The sequence below is a fragment of the Lutjanus erythropterus genome, chromosome 9 (genome assembly GCF_056507025.1).
Source record: "Lutjanus erythropterus isolate fLutEry1 chromosome 9, fLutEry1.hap2, whole genome shotgun sequence".
In the NCBI taxonomy this organism is placed as follows: Eukaryota; Metazoa; Chordata; class Actinopteri; order Lutjaniformes; family Lutjanidae; genus Lutjanus; species Lutjanus erythropterus.
Window position 1 is genome coordinate 26,502,429 of NC_139325.1, and position 27,300 is coordinate 26,529,728.

The 27,300-nt window shown below is 41.4% G+C and overlaps 1 protein-coding gene across 1 annotated transcript; it reads left to right on the plus strand.

Moving 5' to 3' along the window:
• The first annotated feature begins 129 nt into the window (after positions 1-129).
• On the plus strand, positions 130-26,529 carry mindy3 (MINDY lysine 48 deubiquitinase 3). The gene is made up of 15 exons (XM_084726924.1): positions 130-434; positions 1,194-1,273; positions 1,904-1,964; positions 2,052-2,264; positions 2,562-2,613; positions 4,216-4,330; positions 4,531-4,604; positions 4,740-4,819; positions 5,060-5,130; positions 6,779-6,859; positions 17,909-17,981; positions 20,549-20,621; positions 23,333-23,420; positions 24,856-24,927; positions 26,320-26,529. Exons 1-15 carry the CDS (start codon positions 341-343, stop codon positions 26,467-26,469), a joined length of 1,377 nt encoding a protein of 458 aa, XP_084583050.1. The 5' UTR covers positions 130-340; the 3' UTR covers positions 26,470-26,529.
• Positions 26,530-27,300: the final 771 nt, after the last annotated feature.

Sequence of the window (27,300 nt, forward strand, 5' to 3'; positions counted from 1 at the left end):
ATAAACTAGCTACATCGCGCCGTTGTTGCCTGAAATAAGTATTTACGTCAGATTGTCTGTGCTTAAAGAGACTACTCTTATTGTCCCATTACTTTGCAGACTGTTGTGGCTACGTTAATGTCCTTCCTACCCGCCAGTTTGCTGCCAGCCAGTAGAGTCAGACTTTATCGTGCCACACAGGTAGCTTGTGGCCAATGCCACATGCTCGACCTGCCGAGAGAAGTGGACTATCAACCTCGAAAGGAGCTGGCAAGTTGGCCACAACAGAGCTGTTCTGTCACATCGTGGCAGCTGGACTGAAGGAGCAGTGCCTGTGGGTTCACCAGCAGTAAAAGTTGTCATGTCGGAGTTAAATAAAGAGGTGGTGGATTTGGTTTGGGGGAGACCCTCGAGTGGAGGAGTGTCTGCCTCCATCTTTCGTAGATGGACTCAAGGTAATAATGGTTTTCCTCAATATAATGATAGGAATGAAAGTGTTTTTGTAGAAGAAGAAAGAATATTTCACCTAAGTCATTGTTCACCCATGTGCAATGAGAACGAGGCTTTAACTCTAACCAAAGAGCACAGCAGGTCATTTCCATTGTTCAGTCCTCCTCTCTAACTGAAGATTAGATAAGCAGTAAAATACCCTGCTGTTGTGCATGTGGTTGGTATGAATATGGCACCTCATCATTCCTGCTCCAGAGTTTAGCCTGAATTCACTGTGTTGAAATGGTATGAAAATTCCCTATTGCTATAACAACGACCAAAATGATCACAGCTGTCAGTATTATTGTGGTACTGTTAAAATGTAGTCAAAACATTCAAAAGGTACTGACACGTGGAAATCATTTCACCAATGCTTAAAACCTCTGAATGATTTGAAATGCCATCATGTCCTTTGCAATGTCATATTTCTCATTGAGTTAAAGTAAATAAGTAATAGTAGTAAGGTGTAGTGATCCAACCCAGCTTTGATTATGGCAAAGTTTGAAAGGATAATACTCTACTCAATTTCAATTTTACTGTGGTTTATCATGAAACTGGCAATTGTTTCATTCCTACTTAGTGGCCTTCAGTATGATCATAAATGTGCTTGTGTTTTTACAATGTGTGCAGTGTGAAAGTGTCAAAAGAAACTCCTCATTTGTCATTACTGTGAAAATGTTACAATTACCCTATTGACACAAGATTTTATTTTGACTTCATAACAGGATTTGTTTTTAGTGAGAATGAGCAAACAGCACTGGAGCAGTTCGAAGGAGGGCCATGTGCTGTCATTGCACCTGTCCAGGTAAGGTCTAATTAAACCTCCTTGCTGTATTATCAGTGCTCAGCCTCAATGTCCAGCATAATCCCAGGGACCCCCTACATGCTCAGTGGATGTAAGTGTTAAAAACTGTATTGAGCAGAATTGGACAAGTCAGCATAGTTTCAATGATATGTGGACCTTTTACATGTTCACTTGGGGATTCACAGTGAGGCAGCTTTTACACCTGATGCATTTGAGATATGCATCAAGGTTTGTGAGTCTGATAGATATACGCATTATTGGCAGAGCTTAACAGACAAAACAGATTGATCATATACCAAAAGGTCTGTGAGTGCCAAATTTTTTCTAGTAAGTTACATCAAAACGTAACAAATATACTTTACTAATTGCATTGTGCCTAAAACATAGATGAAATGCTTTGACATAATCTGTCAGATAAAGTATTAAATATAAATACAGGCTATATTTTCATTATCAAAATAATAAACAATAATGGAAATTTCATATTATTGGCAGATTATTAATATTGTGCATCCCTAATTGTTGGCAATGCTTAACTACTTGCTAAGTGATTGGTCTTATATTTGTAGAATATTGCACCATGGAGTATTTTCTTGCAGATTTGAAGACTGAGTTTGTGTTTTTTTGCAGGCATTCCTCTTAAAGAACATTCTCTTCAGCAGAGAAAGTCCCAACTGGAGACAGATGTCAGGTAGATTGTCCACAGATAAGTCCAAACCATTGTTTTATATTTGTAGGGCTTGTTAAATCATGCATGGTTTATGCTTGTGTCTATTAGAGGAAGAACAGAAAACAGCACTGTGTTCCACTCTGAGTGAAATCTTGGAGTCTGCGTGCTCAAGCCCCTCCACAGGGTTCTGTTTGGTGACCTGGGCCAAGGGACAGAGCCCGCATACTAGCACACATACCAACACACAAACACAGACACAGTCGCAAACACAGGACATGCCAGAACCGGAGAGCAGCCAACCACCACAGGAACAGCAACCCAGTGAGTCCTGCGTCTGTTACATTCCCACATGAGATGCACATTCAGAATGATGGTGCACAAAAATATGAATGCTCACTTATTCACCCAAGCCTAGTCATTACTGTTAATCATAAAAGTAGTAACTTTTGAAGACTAACTGTTTGACAGTGTGGAGTTTTTCTGTTATGCTCTGATTCCATGGTGTGTTTGTGTGTGTGTGGGTGTGTGTGTGTGTGTGTGTGTGTGTGTGTGTGTGTGTGTGTGTGTGTGTGTGTGTGTGTGTGTGTGTGTGTGTGTGTGTGCGTGTTTTGTGTCTAGCTGCTTTGGCTGCCGAGGAACTTGGCTTTGAGCGATTTCACAGTGTTCTCCAGTAAGTGACACTTAATATTCTCACTGCCGCTAATACTTTGTGTCTCATGACTGGCTCTTGTCCATTACAAATAATTAAATCTAACATTAAAGGGCAGTTGTGGTATTTTTAAAGCCTGGGCCCCATTCTTACATATTTGGGGGTCTAAATGACCAGTAGGTACATAAGGTTTTGCAGTTGATTCAGTGGATCACCTCAGCTGGCAGCTACAAATTGGTTCACAGTGGCTGTAATGTAATCCTTGAGAACAATAGGGAATGGGATCCGTGGAACATTCTGGGACAACGCCACCATTTTTGGAGGATAGTGTTCATAGCTGTCATTATCTGTCACTGTCACCAATGATTTGTCATCTGTCAAATCATCATCATCATCAGAAATGCATAAAGTATGTGCTTAAGACAAATGCTCACATGAAGAGAAGCTCCTGACAGAGACTAAGAGGCAATATATTACAATATTGAAATTAGTTAATGAGACAGAGATTAGTTAAGGAGACAGTCTTGCATAGCCAAATCTAATGCTGTCTCCTCATTGCTGGAGAGAGATGGTCTCTGGTTTACCTTTTTTGTTAGTTGTTTTTTTTTTTCTTAATCTGCTGATGGGGGAAGCACATCTCTTTGCCACTTGCATATTTTTTTACATGCATTTTACTGGTGGTTGGTGCTATTTTTGTGCCCTGGCTGTCAGTAAGGATGTTCAGCATAACATCACAAGGAGCTTTGACACTTTGAAATATGATTTGAGCAGTCAAGCTGTGATGCCTCTGGAGAAATCTGATTGTATGGTTGTATTGTATTGTATGTTGTATCAGGTTTCAAACAATCCAAAAAATGGATTTGGTTTAAACAACAAGGTGTTAGACCCCTAAATATCTTTAAAAAAATAAAAAATAGGTCCCAGATATAAAAAATACCATAATAAACTATGAATAATACTGAGTTTCTGGAGAAATTAAGACCTCACAAATCCTAGCTTTACAATAGCCAGTATGCAGTACTGGGATAGAGAACTACATATTTTTCCGAAGATAGCATTAACAGAGGCAAGAGGAAGGCAGATATTTGATTCATCTAGTCTGCAAGAATTGGCTTTCACATTGAATTAGCCATTTCACTCTGCTCACAAGTTGACGACTCAGCACTTTCTTTGATTGCCTAATAAAAAAAAACTACCTCTCACTACCTTTCTTACACACACACTGTCTATCACACATGCACAAACTAAATGAATGCACGGCTGCGTTTGCCAGAGGAATATTGAAATTTCATCACAGAGTATACTGGCAGCTCAGACTGCAGTCAGCAAAAAGCAGTGCTGACTCACAGCAAGGAAGTGCATGCTAAACTAAGACAGACAACTCCACTAGCGAGCTTTGTAAGGTGGAGCAAAAGACGGTTGTGGCTCCAAATAGACAAGATCAGATATAACTTTGTCCTCTGATGCATTTTATTGATTTCTGCTGTGTTTTGAATGTTATATTTAACATCCTGACATGACAAATTCAATTAATACATAAGTCTCATTGATCCTAAAACCACCAAATCTTGGGTCTTTTGATTGTTTCATAAATCAACCTGATGTTTTTTTGCCTTCCTGCAGTAAGCGGACTGTAATGTCAGTGTCTGGTCTCAAAGAAGAGGTGCTGTCTCTTTACCACACCTGGAGGGGGTGCTGTGGAGTCTTGCTTTTCCTCTACTCTGTCATCCTCACCAAGGTAAAAGAATGTTGGTGATGTTGTTTCTGCTATATTGACTCCACTTATTTTAACAAAGTAATAGTTAAATAAGACTTTCTTCAAACCTGAAACAAAATATCTTTTCTTTTTATGAATTAATTTGTAATTGTTGTGTTTGTCATTTAAATTAATTTTTCCTGTGTTAAAGCAAACTTTGTCTGCCTTTGTCCTCTGTGCAGGGTATAGAGAACATAAGAAATGAGATCCAGGACACAATGGAGCCTCTCATAGACCCTGTTCATGGTCATGGCAGGTATAAATCACTTCTCTTCATCCTACTCACATGGGTTAGGCTGAAGCAGGAAGTTGTAGGTCCTTTTTTTGTGTGATAAAGGGTACAGCATATCTTACGTTTTCCTGATGTCTCCTTTCTTATCTGTCTTTCCAGTCAGAGCCTGGTGAACCTCCTTGTAACTGGCCACGCTGTCTCTAACGTCTGGGATGGAGACAGGGAGTGTTCTGGCATGAGTAAGACTGCCATGAAATTACTGCATACACCAAAAAACACGCCACATTCTCACAACAGACACATGCACACATACCGCACTCAGAGAACTCAGTTTTGCGGCCCCAGATTCAAACCATATCCAGCAGAGGGCAATAATTCTTATATCCCACAGCATTGCACCAAAGGCACAAATTAACGCCAGTTTGACATAATTTCAGGAATTCTCATTTTGATGCTCTGTTTTTCTCTCTGTCTTGTAGAGCTGCATGGTATTCATAAACAGGCATCAGTCGGCTTCCTCACGCTTATGGAATCACTACGCTACTGCAAGGTACCGACATGCTGGTTCCCACAACAAGCAGAATGATTGTTCCAGCAAATATACAGAGGATTTGTGGATATTTATTTTTGATGAAGACACACTATGAGTTGAGATACACACCCACTGTATGCAAAACTGGTTCTCCAACTGAGAGGCATAGAGCACTTTGGGGGGGTGTGAGTGACCAGGGGAAAAACATGGAGAGAAACAAAGTTGAATTAATTTGATTTATGGAGAGAAAATGAACAAACAAGAGTTTGCTGATGGTATCATGCTAATCTTTATTTCACTTAAGGAAGCAACTAATAAAAAAGGATCCAAGTTGAACTTAATTATTGTCTATGATTGATAAAAAGTGTGGGTTATGGGGCATTAACTTTTTTTGGCTTCTGAAGGGGAGCATGTGAGAACCACTTATATACATTAAGATGAGAGAGCTCTAGGAATACAAATAAACACACAAATGGTCACTGTTGCTTCTGACACTGAGATGTGGAACACATCTGATATGTATCCACAGTGAGAGCCCCCATGTGAAAATATGTGTTTGGAAGAAACAGTCCCAACAGACTAATTGTAAACTCCCCACCCCGTCTCTCACTACACTTTACTTTCTGGCATGCATGTACTAAAACACACATTTACTAAAAATAGATTACAAAAGAGATTTATAAACATACGACGTGATATATTTTAGTCATCTTGAAAAACAGGAATCTTGGTTATTTATTTATCTTTGCCAACATAAGCAAGCCCAAAAAAGCTGGAGTGGAGACATGAACGCTGCAAAATGGCAAAGTAAGCAGCTATAATAAGGTAATAGCAAGTAGATTGTTGCCAAAGTAACTAGAGGGCTGTTCAGAGTGATTTAAGAGACCAACTTGTGTAGAATGAGAAGAGGTCCGCTCATATGTACACTGTTTATTGTTTTAAGTCTGTGTAAAACAATAGTAAATATGTGTCTTGAGTTTGTCACACCATAGAGAATTGTGTATTTAACCACCTAACCAAATTTGAATACTAGAAAAAAAATCACCAAGTATATAAAATTAAGATACTGAATAAAAAGTAGTTTTAAAAAAGCGATTTTGTCTGTTCTGAAAAGCTGGGACCATGTCCACTGTCTCAAGTGTCAAATACCACTACGACCTGAAAAATGAATGCTCCGTCTAGCAGCGTTATTGGACTTGCACAGACAGACATTTTTGAGCCACCAGAGCCAGAAGATAGTGACCTACCCAAGAAGCAACCATGTTTTTCTCAGTCCGCAACAGAATGTTTTGTTTTTTTCTTCAGTGGGGAGCATAAACATTTTACAGCTTCTGAAGGGGGATATGACAAAAAAAAGTTAGTGATGGGGTGGGAGCTAGGTAGTTGGTGGCTGGCTGTGGTGGCGTTAGTATTAAAAAGCACAGATCCAGGAGTTGAATATTAACATCGATGATGTGCATTTCATTATATAATGCTGAGAATCCAGAGAAGTAATATGCTGGTTCTATACTGTGACATGTAATCTCTGTTCAAATATTAATGTACTTCAGGAAAAAGGCATATGTTAAACATTAAACAGTTAGTGATTCATAATGAAAATGACTGAAAATAGACACTCATTTTTTACGCATTCCTTTTCTGTGTGTGTGCTGTGTGTGTGTTTCAGGTCGGGGCATTCCTCAAGTCTCCAAAGTTCCCTATTTGGATCCTTGGCAGCGAAACTCACCTCTCTGTGTTTTTTACAAAGGCAAGTTCAATACACTCATCCATAAGCGACCAAACACATATTTCACTCCCACAGACACACAGAGTGTAACATAAGCCAGTCTCCTCAGCAGGTTAGAAAAACCAAAATATGGAATGTGCTTAAAAGATTTAATATAGTGCAGGTCAGATATCAATGTGGGGAAAAAAGAGCAGGGGAAGGGGAGGGGAAGGAAAAATGAGAGCTGGAGATAGTCATATATGGCCAGTGCTTTTTCTTGGCTTTTCACCTATTCAGCATTAAGGGGAAAACTTCCAAAGAGGAACTTAACAAGTGCAGACACAGTTATCTTCATGCTGTCTTTTCTACGCTCTCACACACAAAAATACATATGATTTTAGTTCCTCAACCATCTGTGATCATCTAAACAGTGTGTGGTTCATAATATATGACCATGATGTAAACTGCTGAATTTAGACTCCAGTGAGAGCCTCCATTTACAGTGTACTTCTGTCTGCTTTAACTGTCAGGTTAATCTCAACAATATGGATCACACATTTTTCTGTCTTGGCACTCGCTCATAAGAACATGTTTTCTGTTGTACAAAGTTGTCCCTGGAAATAAGAAGTCCCACTAAATCACAAACAGCTCCTTTAGCATATTCATGTTTGAGTTTCCACTGCATCTCAAGAATGTTAAGAACAGAAAAATTAGACTAGGATGTAACAGCAACATCTTGGTTTGAGAAACATTTAGCTTGCAACAAGACAACACACTGTCAGGTGACTGAAGTTTAGATAGAAAAGGACATGTTTAGAGAAAAAAAAATGAGAGACATCTGTCTCAAAAAGACATAGGATCTCATCTGCTTAATGTTTTACTGGGTCATTTCTCTGCTACTTAATCACAGCAAGGAACCAAATTTTCAAATTCATAACCAAATTTTTCTTTCATGGAAGGTGCAGGTAAAAACGTAGGTACTTGAACTGGTGTAGGGCTGGTTATATGTCGGTGGATATGACCTAAGTGTGTTCAGCTCTCAGTACTGAATGTCTGTGGTTTGAAGTTCAGTTTCTCTGCTGTGTAGTTGTTTGCACCATCAGGTATCTACTTTATGTTACTGTTTTAATGTTTGCCTTCAGTCAGAAAGGAGTTGTGTTAAGTTACTGCTGATGAAAACCCAACATTTCCTTACTTTGCCCCTTCATAGTAAAAGGTTTTAAATATCAAAATACTGCATGTATCAATTAAACAAGACACCTTTAAGCATGTAGTCCGTTTATAATGAAAATGCAAATCCCTGCTGTGTATTAGGCTGATGTGTCGAGTCAAATCAACCCAAGCTAGCACATGTGCGTGGAAAGGAACTCAAGACACCTGTCTCAAAAAGGAAAAGGATCTCATCTCCTTAATGTTTTTCTGGGTCATTTTTCTGCTTTAGTACTTAACAACAGTTTGTAAACGTAGGTTTGCTCGCTTGCCCAATGTCTGGTTTGTTAGTTGCTGGGAATTTGGCTGTTTTCATGCCAGTATCACCAAATAGAAATCCCATCCCCACTTATATTATAGTAACAACCAGGGCTGAAGTGTTGTGAGTGACTGCTCTTTACAAGTTGGTGCATTCTCAAGGGTCGTGTCACAAATCTCTGACACACTGTGCTGCAGAATAAACTCTTGAGCCATCAGGGTACTACATCAGAGTAGATAGCTTTTGAGTGAAAAGAATTATGGCCCAGGAGCCAATACTGGAACCAGGTTCATGTGGTCAAAATGCACATAAAAGACCTCCTAAAATGGTTCCTGGGTTCCTGGAAAAAGGGCCAAGACACCCTGCTCCTACAACAGCAACTCAGATATGCTCTGTGCAACCATGTATGCACATACTAACACACTCTGTAGAGGATACACACACTAATTGGGGTCAACCCTGCTCTTGTAACTTAGAGAGAAACTTTGGCTCTTGGTTAGAAGTATGAATCATCATATCGCTTCGCTAGTGTGGATGTGTGTTCATGTGTGGGTACACACTCACCCAGTTTGCACTCAAACAAGCATGTTTATGATCTCTATCAGTGAACATGTAACATAATACATTGCTGTAGCCTGTGTACTAAAGCTGGCAGTTTTGGTTGTAGCAAATCGATTCTCCCTGCTCTTGTGAAAATGGCACCAGAGACACAGAGGAATCCCAGGCAATCATCTCCATCATAACGCCACACCCTTAATATACCATTGATTAAAAGCTCAGTTACATGCATTAAGCTCAGGCCTGCTAGGCGAGTGGATCATGTGTTGGCTCAGTGATGAACCAAAGTCGTCATGCATGCGCTGATGACTTACCAATTGCTACAACTCCCCCGGCACTGGTGACATGTTCACATATACACACACACAGTCTGACTCTGACACACACATTCCAGAGCACAGGGAACCTAATCCTGATTAGCATTAGTGTTGTGTGTGTGTATGTGTGTGTGGCTTCAGGTGGATGGCTTCCTGTAGGGAATGTGATTCCAGAGTTCCCATCTGGATCCATTTGTCCCGCTAGAGACTTGGAACACACTTGAACCTACACACACATGCATGCATATGTACTGACGTACACGGCTGACGCCACACTATGCCGGCTCTGCAGCTTTGAGCCTAAGCTGAAGGGGTAAGACATGGGGCAGGGGCTCTCTGCTGGTACACCTCACTGAGTGTGACCCTGTCCTCCTTGAATAGGAGCCTATGTTTAGAGCTAATTTGAAGCACACTGTGATTTCCCAGGCTTCGTGAAACAAAAATACACACTACCTGGTTATGTAGCTTTTAGCTCCGATATAGAGCCATCCCCACAAAAGCAGAAAACCTGATCCCTGCCTCTGATGTGTCAGCGGCTCCTTCTGTCTGCCATTGGGGACGGGTGTGTATTCCCCCGAGTCGCTGTCAGTGTGTGACTGTGGCTTTCAGACCATCAGCTTAATAGCATTAGTGTTTTTATTTAATCTGCCTACACAAAGGCCATTCCACCATCTCTGATCCCAACCCACAACACCCCCCACACTCCTCTGTTGTATTAATGTGTGTGTGCATGTGAGAAAGAGGCTGAGTGTGTATAATGGCATGTAATGGGATCTGTTTTTGGACAAGAGTTTCTGAGACGCCAGAGGAAGGAGAGAAAGGAAGAGAGACAGACAGAGAGCGAAGGAGAAGAGGGATGGGATGATTGATGAGATGTATCATCCAATATGTTTGAAAAAGGATTCTTTCTTCCTTCCTTTTCCCCCTTCTGTTCTTTGAAGTAACTATCCACTCCAGCGTACAGTAGGTCTGTAGCTCAAGAAAAGGATTCCCCAGTGCACCTTGGCCAACCTCTTCACATTATTGGTCCCTCATGGGAAGGAAAAGGGAAGAAGGGAAGTGGAAGGGAAGGATGCACTTTAAAGAGTAGTGCAGTGGTCACTCAGGAAAGGGAGAAGGGGGGGGGGGGTCCTCCTGTGACATTTCTCATCACTCTTTACTCTCCTCACTGAGTGATGAGGTTCACAGGCTGTGTCTCTACTTCTCTAGGGAGTTACATGTGAGTTTTGTGTGTGTGTGTGTGTGTGTACAGTAGTTGTGTTCAGGGTCAGTGATTTACTAGGAGGTAGAGCAGCCGCTGTGGCGCTCTGTGTCCCTCAAGACTCCTGCTTCTGTCTACACACGCACACAGAAACTGTCCTTCAAGGACTGGTAAGGAGCAAGAATTTAAAGCACAAATGTGCAGACAGTTAATGTAGGTCAGTTGCCTTCAATGAGACTTTATTGACATAGCTACTGTAAATTTATGGCAGGGCTGAGCTGTATTGCTGAAAAGCATCATTATAATATTAGAACTATTTGTGTGATAAAATATTCTAAACTCAGGGTTAATTTGCTACCATTTTGCAGAGCTTTCGACTGCACCCCACAGCCCTCTTCAGTCAGTGGAGTTTTCTGTCAAAGAGCCTTGAGTTTGGAATATTATATTACAGAAAATGTGTGTCCTCTCAAGGTCAATAATGAGCCAACAAAACTTTAATACTGATATATCAAGATCTGGCAAAATCAAATATGAACTCTTCATATTTACAAAACAAAACAAAAAAAATCCAGAACATTTTTTCAGTTTTTAATCACAGCTTTGTCAGGATCAATCAGTAATTCGGACAGCAGACAGTTTGAAAACGATAACATGATATGATCATATTACCTGACACCGGTGAGTAGAGCTGCACAATTAATCAACATATTAGTCTTTTGAAATCACAGTATGGCCAAATGCAACATCCAAATTGCAGAAGCTGCAGTTTTTTGATAACGGAAAAATATTTGACAAAACAGCATTATAGTCAAGTACAATAGTACTGCAGAGATGTCCTGGTCTATAAATCGTGTTCTCCAGTAAGACATTGGTTCCTGATCAGTCAGTATCAAAATATTGATGAGCACTTGGACAAACAGTGCGGTAACAGTATTTATGTAAAATTAGTTTACATTTCTTGCATGCTACAAAGTTAACAACAGGTTTGATCGAGGCTTAAGGGTGACGGATCTTTAAATTGGACCAGCTCTTCCTATTTTAGAGACAAGCTGCTCCTCCAAGTTTTGCTCAGCTGTGAACGAAGCAGTACCGTATTTGTACAGTTTAGCCTAATTGTCAGTGAAAAAAATGCTACAACTCAAGACTCAAAACGCCCCAAGTTAGTGACAACTTAAGCACAGGCTCACTTCAGGTGAAGTGACTGAAGCCAGCTATTCTCATTTTAGTGAGAAGCTGCTCCTCCTCTACTAAAGAGATGATCACAGCCCTCAACACCAGTTACCTTTTACTCCAGTTCTTTTCACATCTTTGCATGTTATGTCTTTATTTTTTGCATCAAATTATGTAAAGTAGTGTTGATAAGAATGCTGATAAAATCCTAATGACACCATCACTGGTGATATCTGTCAAAATAATTGTAATAGGATTATTATATCATATTTTGCAGCCCTACCAAACTGAGCTAATAAACAATAATATTGAATTATGCTCACTCACCTCAGTGTACTGTAAGGTGGCTGGAGGAACACAAAGAATGAATATTTTAAAACAAGAAGAAGACAAGAATATAAAGGAGCTTTTGTGCTTTCTGTTTGAGAGGATTACTTTCTGTTCTTAGTATGATCAGAGGGTGCGGGCCACACACAAACACAAAATAACAAAGCGGTGTACATTAACGGTCATTAATAATATGTGTCAGGTCAGACCATGGGCCATTGTGCTCGGAAGAAAAGCTGTCTGTGTCAGTGTGTGTGTGCTGTATTATTCTTCTTTTTCCCCTGTGTATCGTTTGCTGTTATAGGACCCATCGTTATGCTATGTAATATCCTCCAGTGTCTCCCCTCTTTCCTGGTAAGACACAGTCTTTCTCAGCCAAGACAGCTCCATAAATCATCACTTTGTCCTGTCTGTCTCACCTGAAACACACACACACACACACACACACACACACACACACACACACACACACACACACACAAACACAAACATACTGTCGATTTACTGCACGCACTCCTTATGTAGCAAGAGAGATTGGTTTCCCATTGTTTTTTGTACCAGTAATCACATGGGACACAGGCTAGTTAAGGTGAACAAAACAAACATACACTCTGCATAACAAGCCCTCACACACAGACTCCCTCTTCAGTTTTGTCCTCAGCCTGTCATGTAGTGAGGCTGTCGCTGCCTGTTAGGAACAAGGCAGGAGACACTGTCCGAGACCTCTGCTTTGTTGTCTCGAAACCGATCCTTCAGACGCACTCTATGGCCACTCAGAGCCTCTCAGCACACACAATAAGCCCTTTGGGTGGACCAGAGGGAAAGAAAGAGTAACTCTAGTAAAGTACTATGCCTACCTGTCTTTCCTGAAGTACCTACCTACATGAGGAGATAAAGGATGAAAAGGGGAGGGAAGAATGGAAGAAAAAGTCAAGGGTGGGTGGGCAGGAAATACTCCAAAACCGGAGTACCTACTTAGCACAGGAAAAGGCAGGTAAAAAGAGTTTAAACTGGACGAGAGAGGAAAAACGCCTACAGGGGATGCAACCCAAGAGAGCCAACAAGTCTACAAAACCCAATTCCAAAAAAAGTTGGTGTGCTGTATAAAACATCATACAATGATTTGAAAATCCTCAACCTATATTCACTTGAATGCGGTACAAAGACAAGATATTAAATGTTCAAACTGATTTAAGTTCTTTGTTTTTAGAAAATGTGTACTCATTCAGAATTTTTTGAATTTAGTGCCTGCAACATGCTCAAAAAAATGGGATGGGGGCAGTCTGGATGTGTTAACCAAAAAGACGCACACAAAAGACTTCTGCTTATACTAAAGCCTTTTGGTCACTTGAAATTATTGGCTCTTAAACAAGACCTGCCTGATAGCAATAAATCTATTCTGGTTTTGCTCAGAACAAATGTTCTGCATTGCTTTGTGTATTAAAGTCCTTGGGGTGGTGCGTGCGTACATCCATGTGTGTTGTTCTTGCTTTGTTCCTATGTAGGGTAGCTTGTTGCTCTGTTAAGTTTGGACTGCAGGGATTGGAATGTGCTCCTTGATTTCATACAGCACACTTGCAGAGGACCAGGCATCAGTGCAAAAGTGAGTGTGTGTTATTGTGCTGTATCTCTGGATGAGCATGAATATTTGCGCAGATTTAGAGAAAAGAATACCAGCTTGTTTTCCGGTGTAAGCAAACATATTTTGGCAGGGGACAGGCCTAATTATTGGACAGATTCTCTCTCTTGCAAAGAAACACACACACGCAGTAACACAGTGGGATTGAGAAGAAAGAAATGCTGCGGTACAAAAACACACACTTACACACACCTTCCCTGTGGAGTGTGTTAGCTCCATGACATGTTTTCCAACTCAGCAGCATCTTCCTCAGGCCTCTAATAAAACACAGATCAAAGACAGCCAGGCAGACCTGTCATGACACACACACAATCACGTAATTTCTGCTTCCATTATGTGTGCCTGTGTGTATGTGCATCGTCTTATGTTCAAGTGAGTCACTGTCTTTTCTGCTCTTTTCTATGTGTTCATTAGCCTCACATTATAGACCAGCAATAATAGTATGTTCTGTTTTGTTTTGTGTGTTGATGACCACTTACAAGCATTTGTCTTGTGGTAAAGTGTTGACATCCTGTAACTGGTCATACCAGGTGATTTACACAGACTGTGTCCATCCTGCTCTGGAAGATAATAAACTATGTTAACTGAGCTGTGGTTCATGAGACACACTGAACTTGGTGCAGTAGAATTTTATATGACAGACAAAGATCGATTAAGCTTCTCGTCGCACTGGGAAGCGATGTGTATTTTCTTCAGTGTAATATAAGTTCAAGTTACAGTTCTTTAAAACAGTTCATGTCAAGAAAGACGCATAAATCGCTGCTAATCCTACGTTTGGTCACTTTGTTTTTAGACTACATTTGACCACTAAGAAACTCAGCTAGGTGTAAGCCTGTAGGGGGGGGGGGCCTCCATGCTGGTGACAGAGGCATGATGTTTTTGGGTTATTCCATTCATGAGGAAGAGATATCTGAAGAACGCTTTGACGTTTTTGTAATCTAAACAAATGACCACTTGGACTCAAATGCTGGAGAGTAACTACTTACATGTAACTAGTTACCTTTAATGAAATTACAAAATAAATTTAATTGTAATCAGTTACAGTTGCTAACCAAAAATATGTAATTAAATTACAGTTAGTGTTCATCCAAGTATCTTTTTAGGTTGCCTGGTGCAGATCTGCACACGACTGAGTGTAGTCCGTCTTCTAGTTTAGCACTTTATTCCTCCTGGGACAGCAGAATGACCCTTGTCCACCCCTGTAAGTGAAACACAGACATATCTAGGCAATGACAAATTTTCCATCAGATTTATGGAGCCTATAATGTCAACACATCAAGACGCTGCTATACTTTGTGTGACAGAACAGTGTGTGAGCGCGTGTTCGTCGGTATGTGCCTGTTTTTCTTTGCATCTGAAGAGTCGGCAGCTGGGAGTCATCTCTACTCGATGTGTCCCCCTGAACCCCTCTCTAACTCTTCCTCCTCTCGCCCCCTCCCTTTCTCCACGAGTAAGCCCTGAATACAGTAATAAGTGGACCATGAAACCCTAGCAGCCTGCGTGGATCTGAGGCTCAAGCTTTAATAAAGGCCAGCTAAAGGAGATGAGCAGGGTTCATTTGCTCTCCAAAAACATTGTGTGTTTGTCCAGCGCTTCGTTGTCATAAATACACTCCCTCCCTCTCTCATGTGGAAGAACAGTGAGAACCCTCTGACTCTCGCCTACACACTTTGCGCGTGCGCGTGTGACAGTTAAGGCTGAAAAGCCATCTTTTTGGAAAGTATCTCATTTCATCCTCTCTTGCAAAACTATCCCATCTCTCTTCTCTAAGCTTTTTTCTTCTTAAACGTCTCTAAAAGGCTATTCATCCAAAGTATTTACGGAACTACAACACCCTTCTTGCACTCTTCATCATCATTTGCTAGATGTCGCTTAACAGAAAGTGATGATTATCCAGCTGTTCAACTTTCTGTATGCTCAGCACAAGCTCTGACAGTAACTTTAAAAATATCAGATAATGCTTAAAAATATATGATAAGAGAGAAGGTGAGATCTGTCTCAGGTCTATGGGTTTAGGTCATTAAAGGACCAGTGCACAGGATTTAGTGGCATCTGGCATACGAGTGAGGCTGTAGATTGCAACCAAACAAATACCACTCACCTCATCCTCCCCTTTCAAGCATGCAAGCAGAGTCGGTGTGGGGTGTGTTTGTTTTAGGCTACTGTAGAAACATGGCAGTGCAGTGTTGCAGGCTTCATGGCAGAGGACCTACACCCTCTGTAGATATAAAGGGCTCATTCTAAGGTGACAACAACAAAACAGTTATTCTTTTCAGGTTTTTATACACAATGGAATCATACTTAAGAATATTATATTCCATTTCTGCCATATTCTGCCCTTAAATCTCACTCCTGGCCCTCTATGGGGGTTCAGTACGTTTAAAACAAATTTGGTGGTTCAGCCCAAATGCATTGTCCAACCACATCTGCAAGGAAATTGAAAGGTGGGGCGATAAGCCTGCCACCATATCCTCTTTCTGGCTGTGTCAAACTGCTTCCCTGATCTCTCCAAGTATGTTTGTGTATTTCTTTATTGTTTCAGTGCAGTTAATCTCACAAATAAAGTTGCAGACTTTCGGACAGTTTCTCCTCTGTGGCTTTCATGTTGTTGCACATTTGAAAAGGGATTGGCGCAGTCATGTGAAAAATAAAAAAGGAAAGCATGGAAGATAAGTTCAGTCCTTGCACACCTGGAAGAGGTGAAGCTTGTCAGATTCATTTCAGAAAGTTATCCCTAAATTCCCATGTTGGATGAATGTAAGCAGAGTGGAGTTGATGTGCTGTTAGATGATCTGATAAGCACTTTGTTTGAAGCATGCTGACGCCATTTAGCGAAGAGAGAATGAGGAAATGTTCATTAAATCGGTGTCTACATTATAGGCCACTCACAAAGGGCATCACCCTCTATTGTACATGAATATACTTTACACACTGCCTCATTTCTGATCTCCCTGCCAGCACTGCTCTTTCTAAACCTCACCAACAAACAAACACTGTAGAGCTTGTCATAAATCACGGGCTGTATATGTAAGACTTGATTTCCTGATTGTGTGTTTGGAGTGAAAACAAGCCGTCTAACCTTATCAGCAGATCAGTTAATAACCCAATAGTTCCTGGTGATTGCATTGGCCCCTTAGATTTCACAGTCTCACACACACACATGTACAATGTACATTCGCAGTGCATCACACACTGCTGCAGTGGGTGGTACTGCATGTTGTCTGCATTTCTTCACTGTAGTGTGTTGCACATTAGTGTTGCTAAACCTTGTCAAGGTCAATCAAAGTCTGTTAGGTGTTAGTAGATCTAGGTGGCTGGTGTTTAACTCTTCTCTGTTCTAATGTTTCAACACTCATGAAGCCACATTCTCTCATAATGTGATCTCATTCTTCTTCTGTCTGCTCTGTCCCTCTGCTCACTGTCTTACTGCAAATACCTCTCTCTCCTCACTTTAAAGGTGCAATTTTTGAGATATGGTCAGAATCTTATTTTAAAATGTCAGAAAATGAATGGACATTATCAAAAGAATGTGAAGACGTAACACATCTGACTTCATGTAAAAAACATCTGTGTATTATATTCTGTTGCAGATATTTTCTCAAGTTAGCATACCATCCCCATTGTTTTTTTTTTTAGTCTAACAAATAAGCAAAAGAAACTCAAAACATGTCCAAAAAAAGGAAATATGCTTACACCTATTTTTATTATTAAATAATGAACAGAAAAATACAACTGTACACCTTCTGAATACAAGTTTCCTAATAAGATAAGTTTAATTGCCTGGTCAACTCATCAAAATGCACATAAATCACTCACCTAAATCACCAACTCTGGATCGGTCAAAATAAATGGGTAATTCACCGAGTTAGATGTGAAAATATTTTGACTCTACACACCATTTTCTCTGCTGCTGATGCCTGATCTCCCTCTTACTCCACTACCACTTCTCACCTCTCCTGTGCCCGCCTGCCATGTCTTTGTTGTCCCTGGTCAGAGCCACTTTCAATTACCCTGGTAATGTAATGCCTGTTGTCAAACTGGTCTCCATCCCTCTTGGAGGCTTTGTCTTGTTTGGCCAAGTTCACCAGGAGGCTGCTGAGCCCGGTTCCATTCTTGCTGTCTAAACACTAACACTTCCCTGGTGTTCCAAGCTTATGATCCAGGCAAACTCAAGTCAGATAATGGGGCCTCTAGCTGCATGGCAAAGCTATCTGTTGATATACTGCCCCCATTGTTTGGAGTGACCTTCGACAGGTGGCCATATCTTGCACATTACACATTTAATCTCTATGTAGAGGGCACTTTAAGGTTAAACTTATCAGTGTTGTCTTTCACAATCTCACCTTATTTTCTTCTTTTTCCTCTTTCTTTCTCATCTTTCTGGTTCTCCTTCCTGGCTGTCGCTCTATAGGAGATGTCGCTGGTAGGTCCAGAGTCTCCATCTGAACAGGCAAGGAGGGTCTTCCAGTCTTTTGATCCTGAAGGTAATGAAAAACAAGTGTGTGCATCATATATGTTCCCTATGTTATCATTATGCTGCCAGTGATTCATACTCCTGCCCCCTCACCCTCCATACACTTGTTATTATAGACTTTATTTGCTCATTAGTAGACCAGATACATGAAAATACTGGCACACAGATGTACTTTAATTAATCCAAACATGCAGTCTTACATGGCTACACACACAGAGACCAAACAATATCCTGGCCCTGCTGTTTTTCTCTTCCCTTCTTCCTATTGGAGGAGATGCATGTATAACCTCTACTGGCCTCCTCGTCTCTCTTGTCTCCATTATTTTCTTCTGCAGGCAGAACGAGGGACTGTTTCCCTCCTCTCAACCCCACTGTTGTTATTTAGGTTGGTGAGATCAGCTCCCCTTACAGCTGAGTCAACCATCCTGCTCCTTCCCGCTCCTCCTCGCTCTCCTAAACCTCCTCTCTTGTCACTTCCAGGTGACTGGGGTAAAAGGCAAAGGGAAGGACACAGAGAATAACACAATGACAAGAGAAAGATTAAGAGAAGACAGACTGCCAGACAGTGTTCATTTTGACAAGAATATTTAATTTAATTTTAGTCTTAGTCACTTACTGAAATTTTTAGTTTGTTAAAGTCATATTTTAGTCATTGATTTTTGTTTGCTTTTTGTTTCAGTCGAGATTTAATCAGTGGACCTCTGTTTTAATTTTAGTTTAATTTAAGTCAGTATTTTAGTGATAATTTTCTCAGACTGGTTCATGATACTGTAATGGATTTTGTTTACGGATGTTTCTCTTGGCTGTAAAAGAGAAGTAAGCATAGCTTGAATGAATGTGTTACTGATACATTAGTCTTTCTTTTGCTTTAAATATAAGAGAAGTGTCCACAGGTCATCTCACCTCTTTTCTTTAATTTTCTTTTCTCACATGACAGGCTGCTGATGAAGATGAGACACTCACTTTTAAAGATATCTGGATTTATTATTAGTGCTTTGAGATGGCTAATTACTGTGAGCCCACGCAGAGTCAATTATTTTGTCTTGTCTTTACTCGTCAGGACATAATGAACAGATTTCGTCATAATTTTTGTTGTAAATAGTTTTTTCATTGACGCTGAAATAAAAGTCAAAATTTTCTTTGTCAAAATTAGTACTGATGTCAGATGAACAAAAAGGAAATCTGCAGCATTCATTTATGTAGCCGGGTCTTTATTATGCAGGATGTTTTTGTGAGTGTTCATGAGCACTTAGAGAACAGAAAGAAAATAGAAATTAAACATTTAGCCTTAACATCTGCTCTGGAATGTTTTTTTCTGCTGTGGGGACAAGAGAGAGGAGGGAGGGATGCAGAGATGTGGAGGTCCTCTGAAGACGTGAGCATGTTAACATCACACACTTAGAGCTATCCATGTCGCAAGAGTGTTCAGCTGAGGACGTGACTAAATCACACGAGTTGAAAACACATGCTTTCATATTTATTTGTGTTTCTTGTGAAATGAAGGGTGCTGTTCTCTGTCGGCATAAACAACGTTATTCACTATCTGGCTTTTAGGAACAACATGCTGATTTGTAGAGATTTGTGTGTGTGGTGTGATGCAGTCTCGCTCGTTCCAACAACTTCAGCAGCAAATACTTCTGTCTGTCTTCTTATGTTTTTTTCCTTGTTCTTCATCTGTCTTTTCCTGTTGCACAAAATACCACTTTGCACATTCTGAAACCCACGGCTGGTATCATCTGCCAGGACATTCTGCAAACCATATGCTCTTTTTTCACACACAGACACATGCAGGGGAAACAGTAGGTGCGTCCAGAGACATATATGCACACATATGCTCATATGCAAGGAGCATGTACTGTACATGACACACACCACAGTGTATACACATATGCTGTAGCCAGCAGCACAGTTGAGTGCTGCGTAAAAAAGGACATAAATCTGTCTGTGTCATATGTAGAGTCAGCACAGCTCCCTGTGTTGTGGAAAAAGGGCGCCAGACGCATTCACACGCACTACAGTGACTCACACTCAGCAGCCTACGCTCTCAGCTTGTTCTTTAATATTTGTTTGTCAGTGTCCCTGTGTAGTGTGGGCGTGTGTGTGCCCTGGCTGTCAAACTGTCAGTTGTCACAGTGACAGAATAACATCTGGCATTGAAAAGGCTAGATTGAGACGCTTGAGAGTGGACAGTCAGTAAATCCTGTTCACAACACACTCAGGATTTGTGGATGTATCTGAACAACAGGCCACACAGGCTCGCATGCCGATGTTTAAATGAGACAAAACTGTGAGTGCCCGGACACGTACAGATAACTCTTTTGGGCAGAAACACATGTTAGTGCTTAAAGCTTCTACTCTCAGGTAAAGCAATCATCATCATGGCCGTGGAATGTAGGTCAGAGAGAAAGGACAAGGTGTGTGTGTTAGTTGTGTCAGATGAGTTCATTCCCCAGAGTCTGTGATGTAAATACTGCTTGTGCCATATGTGTGTAGGTGAAGGCTTCCCCTGTATTTTATGTTTTGTCTAGGGTCAGCCAGTGCATCAGTCTCTCTTTATGTCTCCCTCTTTCTCTCCAGATAATGGCTTCATCCCGGAGTCTCTGCTGGAGGACGTGATGAAAGCCCTTGACCTTGTCTCAGAGCCTGAGTAGTAAGTACTTGCATGTTCAAGGCTTTATGTTTGTGTGTCTAATTCAGCTTGTGTGTGTGTGTGTGTGTGTGTGTGTGTGTGTGTGTGTGTGTGTGTGTGTGTGTGTGTGTGTGTGTGTGTGTGTGTGTGTGTGTGTGGGGCACCTGTAGAGCTTCTAAAGTTCTAACTCTTAAGTCACGGCCAGGCCAGGTCAGCAGCCCCGTGCTCATGTTTCACTACCAGGCTACTAAGACCAGAGAGGGCCTGCTATAAAAGCTCAGGAAGAAAGAACGAATGAAAGAAAGAAAGTCAGAAACAGAGGTTTAGAGGGAGATCATTAACGGCAGGAAGAAAGACTGAGAGAGGGAGGAAACGCTTTAAAGTGCCGCTTCAAACAGAAGCACGTTCTCATCTGAGCCCCAACACTGTAGCTGTAGGCCTGGCCAAAGAACTGGACCACTAATCTGCTCTGCAGACCCCCAGATGGGCAATACATCACAACACAACACAGCAAACTGGGGGGAGACTCCCAATGCAAACAGGCGAGTCTTATTCTTTACCACACAGCGAGAGACTTATTGCAGGGATTCCACCGTGTGAAAAAAGAAGCATGTTAAGTGCTCGGGGGGGGGGGGGGGGGGGGGGGGGGGGGTGATTCATAGGAGTATCTAGAGGCATTAAATTGAAAACTTTCATCACTCACACAAGATGGGTGTAGACTGTTTTTAAGTGGCCTGTGACTTTTTATTTCCACATATCTTATGACCGATGACCATCAGCTGCTATGATTTGTGGTAAACCAACTTTGTGGACACTGACTGTTCTCAGCAAAGGTCAGGATACAGTTCCAAGGATTTATAGCCTCTTGATTATTTTGTTGTGTTTCAGATACTTATTCATACTGAGAATCTTAAAAACGAATCCTTGTTTTGTTTTGTTTTTTCTGTAATTCAACTTAGGATAAAGTATAAATCCATTAATAAAGATTTTCCTGTATTTCAAACTGTTTTAGATCATTTTAGTTAACTAAGAAATAATATTTTTCTTAATTTGAAAATTAAACAACCACATCTGATGCATGATAGCATCAAAAACATGAATTAATTCAAAATTATTATTTATTAGACTCATAAGTAAGTCTGCAAATGATTCACTCAGTAGAGACTGAGGACAATATCCTAATTTTTGTTGTTAAAACTAGGCGAAAACAATTAGAAAGTTGAAAAAAAAAAAAAAGGTCTCCATTACTGAACCAGTCCAAAGACTAAGGCGGCCTGTCATGTCATGAAGCAGAACTCATCTGCCTACTAAAGAGGAGATGGTGGGAGGGCATTGTTTCCAGTAAGGTATAAAAATGTAAGGGGTGTGAGTTTGCTAGTGCCCATACTCGCTGCCAATCAAGCAACTATCTGTCTATTTAAAAATCCCCAGATGAGTGGTAGGCAGCAAAATCTCTGACTTTCTGGTAGCTGATTAATTTCAGCATGACAAGAATACTAAGATGTGTCCTTATTCCTGAATAAATCATTTGGGTATCATTTCAAAGTTGGTCTCCTCTTTTCTGTCTATGGGGCAAATCCAGGATAGTAATAATAATAATCTAGTGTCACTCAATGACATTTTCAAGTGATTACCAGATGGAAATGTGCCATTCAGACAATTCAAGCCAATGAAACATTAAAAAACAAAAAAGAAAAAGAAAGATATTCACAGATTGTCCGTCCCTCCCCCTTATTTGTTTACATATATACACACACATGTACGTGTGTGTGTGTGTGTGTGTGTGTGTGTGTGTGTGTGTGTGCGCGCGCGCATAGTTGTCAGTGAGGACAGTGCGCACAATTACAAATAATAAATATACAACACCAGTCCAGTCCAAACATCAGTTGATTGCATTATTACTGAAACAGGAGGATAGATTGGATACAACCAATAACTGTGGCATGCTGAACGTGGGCGTTTGCATGCACCCTCGCCTCATGTCCAGTCCATTTTTAAACGATGAATTCATTTGCGGTCATGCAGTGGATACTATGGAAACATGCCACAGACAACTAATTCCCCTAATTCCCATCAACATACAACCACTTGATGGTGAAAATGATATTGTATTGATCCTTGAGGAGCTGTTCTCTTTTTCTCCTTTCCTCCAAAGGGAGCAGAAGCCTGCCTATACAGCAGCACATTTGATAGATCTATAACTTTTTAGGGATTCAGAGTGTTGCTCAATGACACTTCGGCAGGGTCACCTACTGCTCTGTATGCTGTCCTGCTGCACACACCGCTTGTAAAAATCGATAGATGGAGAAACAGTCATTGCCTTCCCTCTGTGTCTTGGTATAAACCTCGCTTCTCTCTTCACTGCCTTAAAAGGGCAATCTGACCACATTTTTTTATCACGGTGGAATAATGATAACACTGATCTAACACGTAGGAATGTCTGGAAAGGAGGTATATTTAGTTGCACCACGGTATTCATGAAAACATGCACGCACTCACCAAAACACACATCATAAGTTAGTCTGAGTGAGTGATGAGGTGATCATAAATTTGACTGTTTTCATACAGAAAACATCACAGACTGTTGTTTTTTGGCTCCTTCCAGCCCCTCTAGTTTTTTGACATGCATGTTCTTGCTGTCTGTTTTCTCTCTCTGTATTTCTCAATCTGTTTTCCTCTGCTTACTTTTTATTTACTTCCTTTCCTTCCCATCTTTCTCTCTGTCTTTTCAGTGTCAGTCTGGTGAAGAGTAAACTGGATCCAGAAAGTTTGGGCATAATCCTTCTGGGCCCGTTCCTGTTGGAGTTCTTCCCTGATCAGGTGTGTGTGTGTGTGTGTGTGTGTGTGTGTGTGTGTGTGTGTGTGTGTGTGTGTGTGTGTGTGTGTGTGTGTGTGTGTGTGTGTGTGTGTGTGTGTGTGTGTGTATGCAGCAGTGGACTTCCTCTTTGAAGATACACACACAGTACAACAAATACCTTCCACCAGCTCCATCCATCTCAGTTAAAGGGATAGTTTGAGTTGTTTTAAGTGGGGTTGTATAAGGTCCTAATCAATTGTGCGTTAGCTACAGTAGATGCTAGTCGGCACGCTCCCAGTTTGGAGAAGCAGAGGGGAGCACTAGCACTAAAGTTAAGCATTGCACTGCTGTGGGCGGTGTTGGCACCAAAACCAAAACCAACCAAAATCCATAGGCGAAAAAAGTTATTTTACCATGCAGAATGCTGGAATGCTGATCTACTGCTGTCTTGACCTATGATGTTAATTTGTGTCACTCTGTTACTGTGGGGTTTTAAAAGGATAGTTTAGAAGATAGGAAGAATATAGTAGTCAGTCAGTGGTTTCCCATTAGAAAAGGCCATCTGACAGAAAACTGGTGTGTCAATCGCCACCTACTGTAGGTAATACAAAGACTATTGATACGTACCTCATACAGCCCCACATCAAATAATCCGAACTATCTCTTTAAAACACATGGACAAAACAGTTGTGTACACACAGATTCTGTCTGGGTGACACTAATGTCTCATTTCCCAAGCCTATGCGGAGTGCTGTTTTAGCAAATCAAAGGGTTTCATGCCAGAAGCATTCCTGTGGTGGTCTCATGTGAAATGTATGCGTGTGTGTTCACCATCATATGATGTTCCTTGTTGCCGAGAAGCTTAGAAAGAGTGGTAAAGACGCCTTTTTATGAGGCAGAGCAAGCAAGGAAGACAAGAGACGGAGAGATAGAGGGGAGCTGTGTTAAAGTGATCAGGGCTTTAGGGACTCGCCAGAGGAATGGCCCCCGAGCCGCAAAGAAATTATACTACCATTAGCCAACTGGACACACACACTCAGACACACGTGGGATTGGGGTGAGGGTTAGGGTTTCATATATAGGCATATAAACACGAGAAGCTGGACACGCTCTCAGACAACACACCCTATTAGCATTCTGCACCTTTAAGCCAAAGTCACGGGAAGTGTTTTGGCTCAATGTCATTGTTCGGACATTTTTTGTAGTGTTGGCTGCTTTCTTGTAATTGGAGTTTGGCTTTGCTTCAGTGCACAAATACACACACACATTTAAAATTTAACACATGGGATTTAGCATTAAGCTCTGGTTGCAGGCAGAGATGTGTCGGTTTGACTTTTCGACTCAAAAATGTTCTGCCTCTGTGGGTCTTTAGCTCCATCTCTGTGAGAACAGTTTGCCCAGAGACACTCCAACAACATTGCATGTTTTTCACTCTGCTGCTCCCTGCCTGTGTTTCAGGACTCAGGAATCCCAGACTCGTTTCCCGTCTACCACTACAATGGACTTAAACAGTCTAACCACAACGAGAGGGTAAGACACTTTTCTTACTCAGGTTTTTCACAGCAGCTGATGGCAGTGGCTCCTTTTCATATTCCCGCCGTCTCTGTGCCTATTACTTCTCTTCTTTTCCTGCAATCATTCACACACACACACACACACACACACACAGTTGGAGGCGGCCGGCCACTCCAGAATAAACAGTAGCTATTGCGAGCCTAATAGCATGTCCATCCATCCAAAAACCCCTGGCTTAGCCTCCAATTTCTCCAAGTCATTTCAACACGGAGGCCACTGTCAGCAGCCTCGCTGTGATAAATGGTCAAACACAGGCCTATTAAGCAGGCTTAGCATGATGGATGATTGTCAGTGGATGTAGTTGGTGGCTGTGCAAAGACCTGTTACTCAGGAATATCACTTTCTTCATCTGTCAACTTTGTCTAGTCTGTAGAGCAGCATTTTTCCATACTACTACCTGAAAGTGCAGGACAGGCACCACATGTGTGCCCGCACAAAAGCACACGCCTACACACACATATGCACATGGCAGCAAGGCGCCTATAAGGTTATGATGGCATTTCCATTCCCATACCTCCAGATGGGAATAACAGACCTGCTGACAGCAGTCCCCTGCAGTTGGTATGTGTGTGTGTGTGTGTGTGTGTGTGTGTGCGTGCGTGTGTGCGTGCGTCCTTGCATCCACCTCTTGCATCTCACCCCTGACCCCTTCAGAGGAAGCATCTAAAAAGAGACTGATAGAGTTGAAGCCTGTCAAAGTTGGTATAGTGTTTAAAATTGCGTGTTCAGGAAACAGGACAGGGAAGTGTCATTTTATAAGCCAAAGATTGCTCTTCCCAAAGCAACCAGACTTTTTAAGGAAAAAAAGTAATTTTATGGAGTTGGTGGTCCACTACTGCCTTGATCTCTTAGTTTGTTTGTGTCATTGTGTGACTTCTGTAAACCTTGACCCACCCTTTAAAGCACAGAGGTTACACAATAAGACTAACTAACTGATCGAGGCAGGGCTTGACCAGCAACTCCTGTGTTTTATCAGGTAAAATAACAGATTTTCCTTAAACAGTTTGGTGGCTTTGGAGAGCGTGAAATTTAGTTCATACAAAAGCAGTTTCCTGTAGGGAAAAGACTGACAAGTTAAAGCAGTGAAAATACCGTAAATATAGCATACACTTCAAGTGATACTGAATATTTGGATGGACATTTTTGAATTGGCTAAAACACCTTTTGTTGCTGACACCCCTATCCACAGCAGTACATTGCTTTGCTTCTGTGCTCTTGCTTCTCTGTGCTTCTCCAAGCCGGGGGTGTGCTGATTGCCATCTACTGGGGTTAATACACTAACTATTGATAAGTATCTCATACAGCTCCTCTTCAGATAATCCAGACGGTGTTTGTGTCTGTTCTCAGGTGGAGTATGTAGAAGGAACGGCCTTGGTGCTGGGTTTTGAGGACCCCATGGTTCGGACAGACGACACTCCAGTCAAGCGCTGCCTACAGACCAAGTGGCCGTACATCGAGCTGTTGTGGACTACCGACCGCTCCCCGTCACTGAACTAGCACAGACACAGTCTGTGTGTGTGTATGTGGATGGAACACTACTTCTCCACACACACACATACACACACCCCTCTCCGGCTTCCCCTCCGCACGCTGACCCTGAAAGGTTAGCAGATTGCAACGACTGAAACACGACAACGACGAATGATTTAAAAAAAACACACACAAATGCACACAAGAGACTGAGACAAACACGTTTCTGGACTAAACAAACATGCCTGAGATCCATCCCATCATTCACTCTCACACATTCCACAAACATGCAAACTCACCTTTTACAGTTCATGCTATTGTCTGTTCACCATGGCTTGTAATTGACATGCAGGATGTTGATGTGATTATTTAAAAAAAAAAAACTGAATGACTGTTTATTTTTACAGCTCTGCTCTGTGCTGACACCTCTGCTACAGTTTAGCAGTAGACAGCTAGACACTGTTTAGAGAGCAAAACTGGTTTGGTTCAGCGACTCAAGTGTGTCACCAAGTCACATTCTGAACCACATGTACAGCCAGTCGACTGTGAAACACTACTGTTAATCCAGCTATAGGACTGTTTGAGGGAAAACCTACCAAAGCCTTCCACATATGAGAACACAACACACAAACACACACATTCTCACACACACACACATGACAGCGTTTACAGTGTAAAGGGACCAACCCAGACACAGAGAGCTGGAGATCTGAACAGGAGGTTTCTTCAGTGTTTTCAACAAGATGAAACTGGTTTAGGTGCTTTGTGTGCATGTGTGTGCATCATGCACCACACTAGCATGGTTGGCCAAGTGCTTGTGTATTTATTATCACACTCAAAGATTCTGGAATAAACACT

Bases quoted from the DNA above. Each gene is read 5' to 3' on its own strand.
- mindy3 (XM_084726924.1), top strand. From the start codon at position 341: ATGTCGGAGTTAAATAAAGAGGTGGTGGATTTGGTTTGGGGGAGACCC. The intron at 2,265-2,561 runs GTGAGTCCTGCG...TTTTGTGTCTAG, and splicing joins ACCACAGGAACAGCAACCCA to CTGCTTTGGCTGCCGAGGAA. The intron at 4,605-4,739 runs GTATAAATCACT...CTGTCTTTCCAG, and splicing joins CCTGTTCATGGTCATGGCAG to TCAGAGCCTGGTGAACCTCC.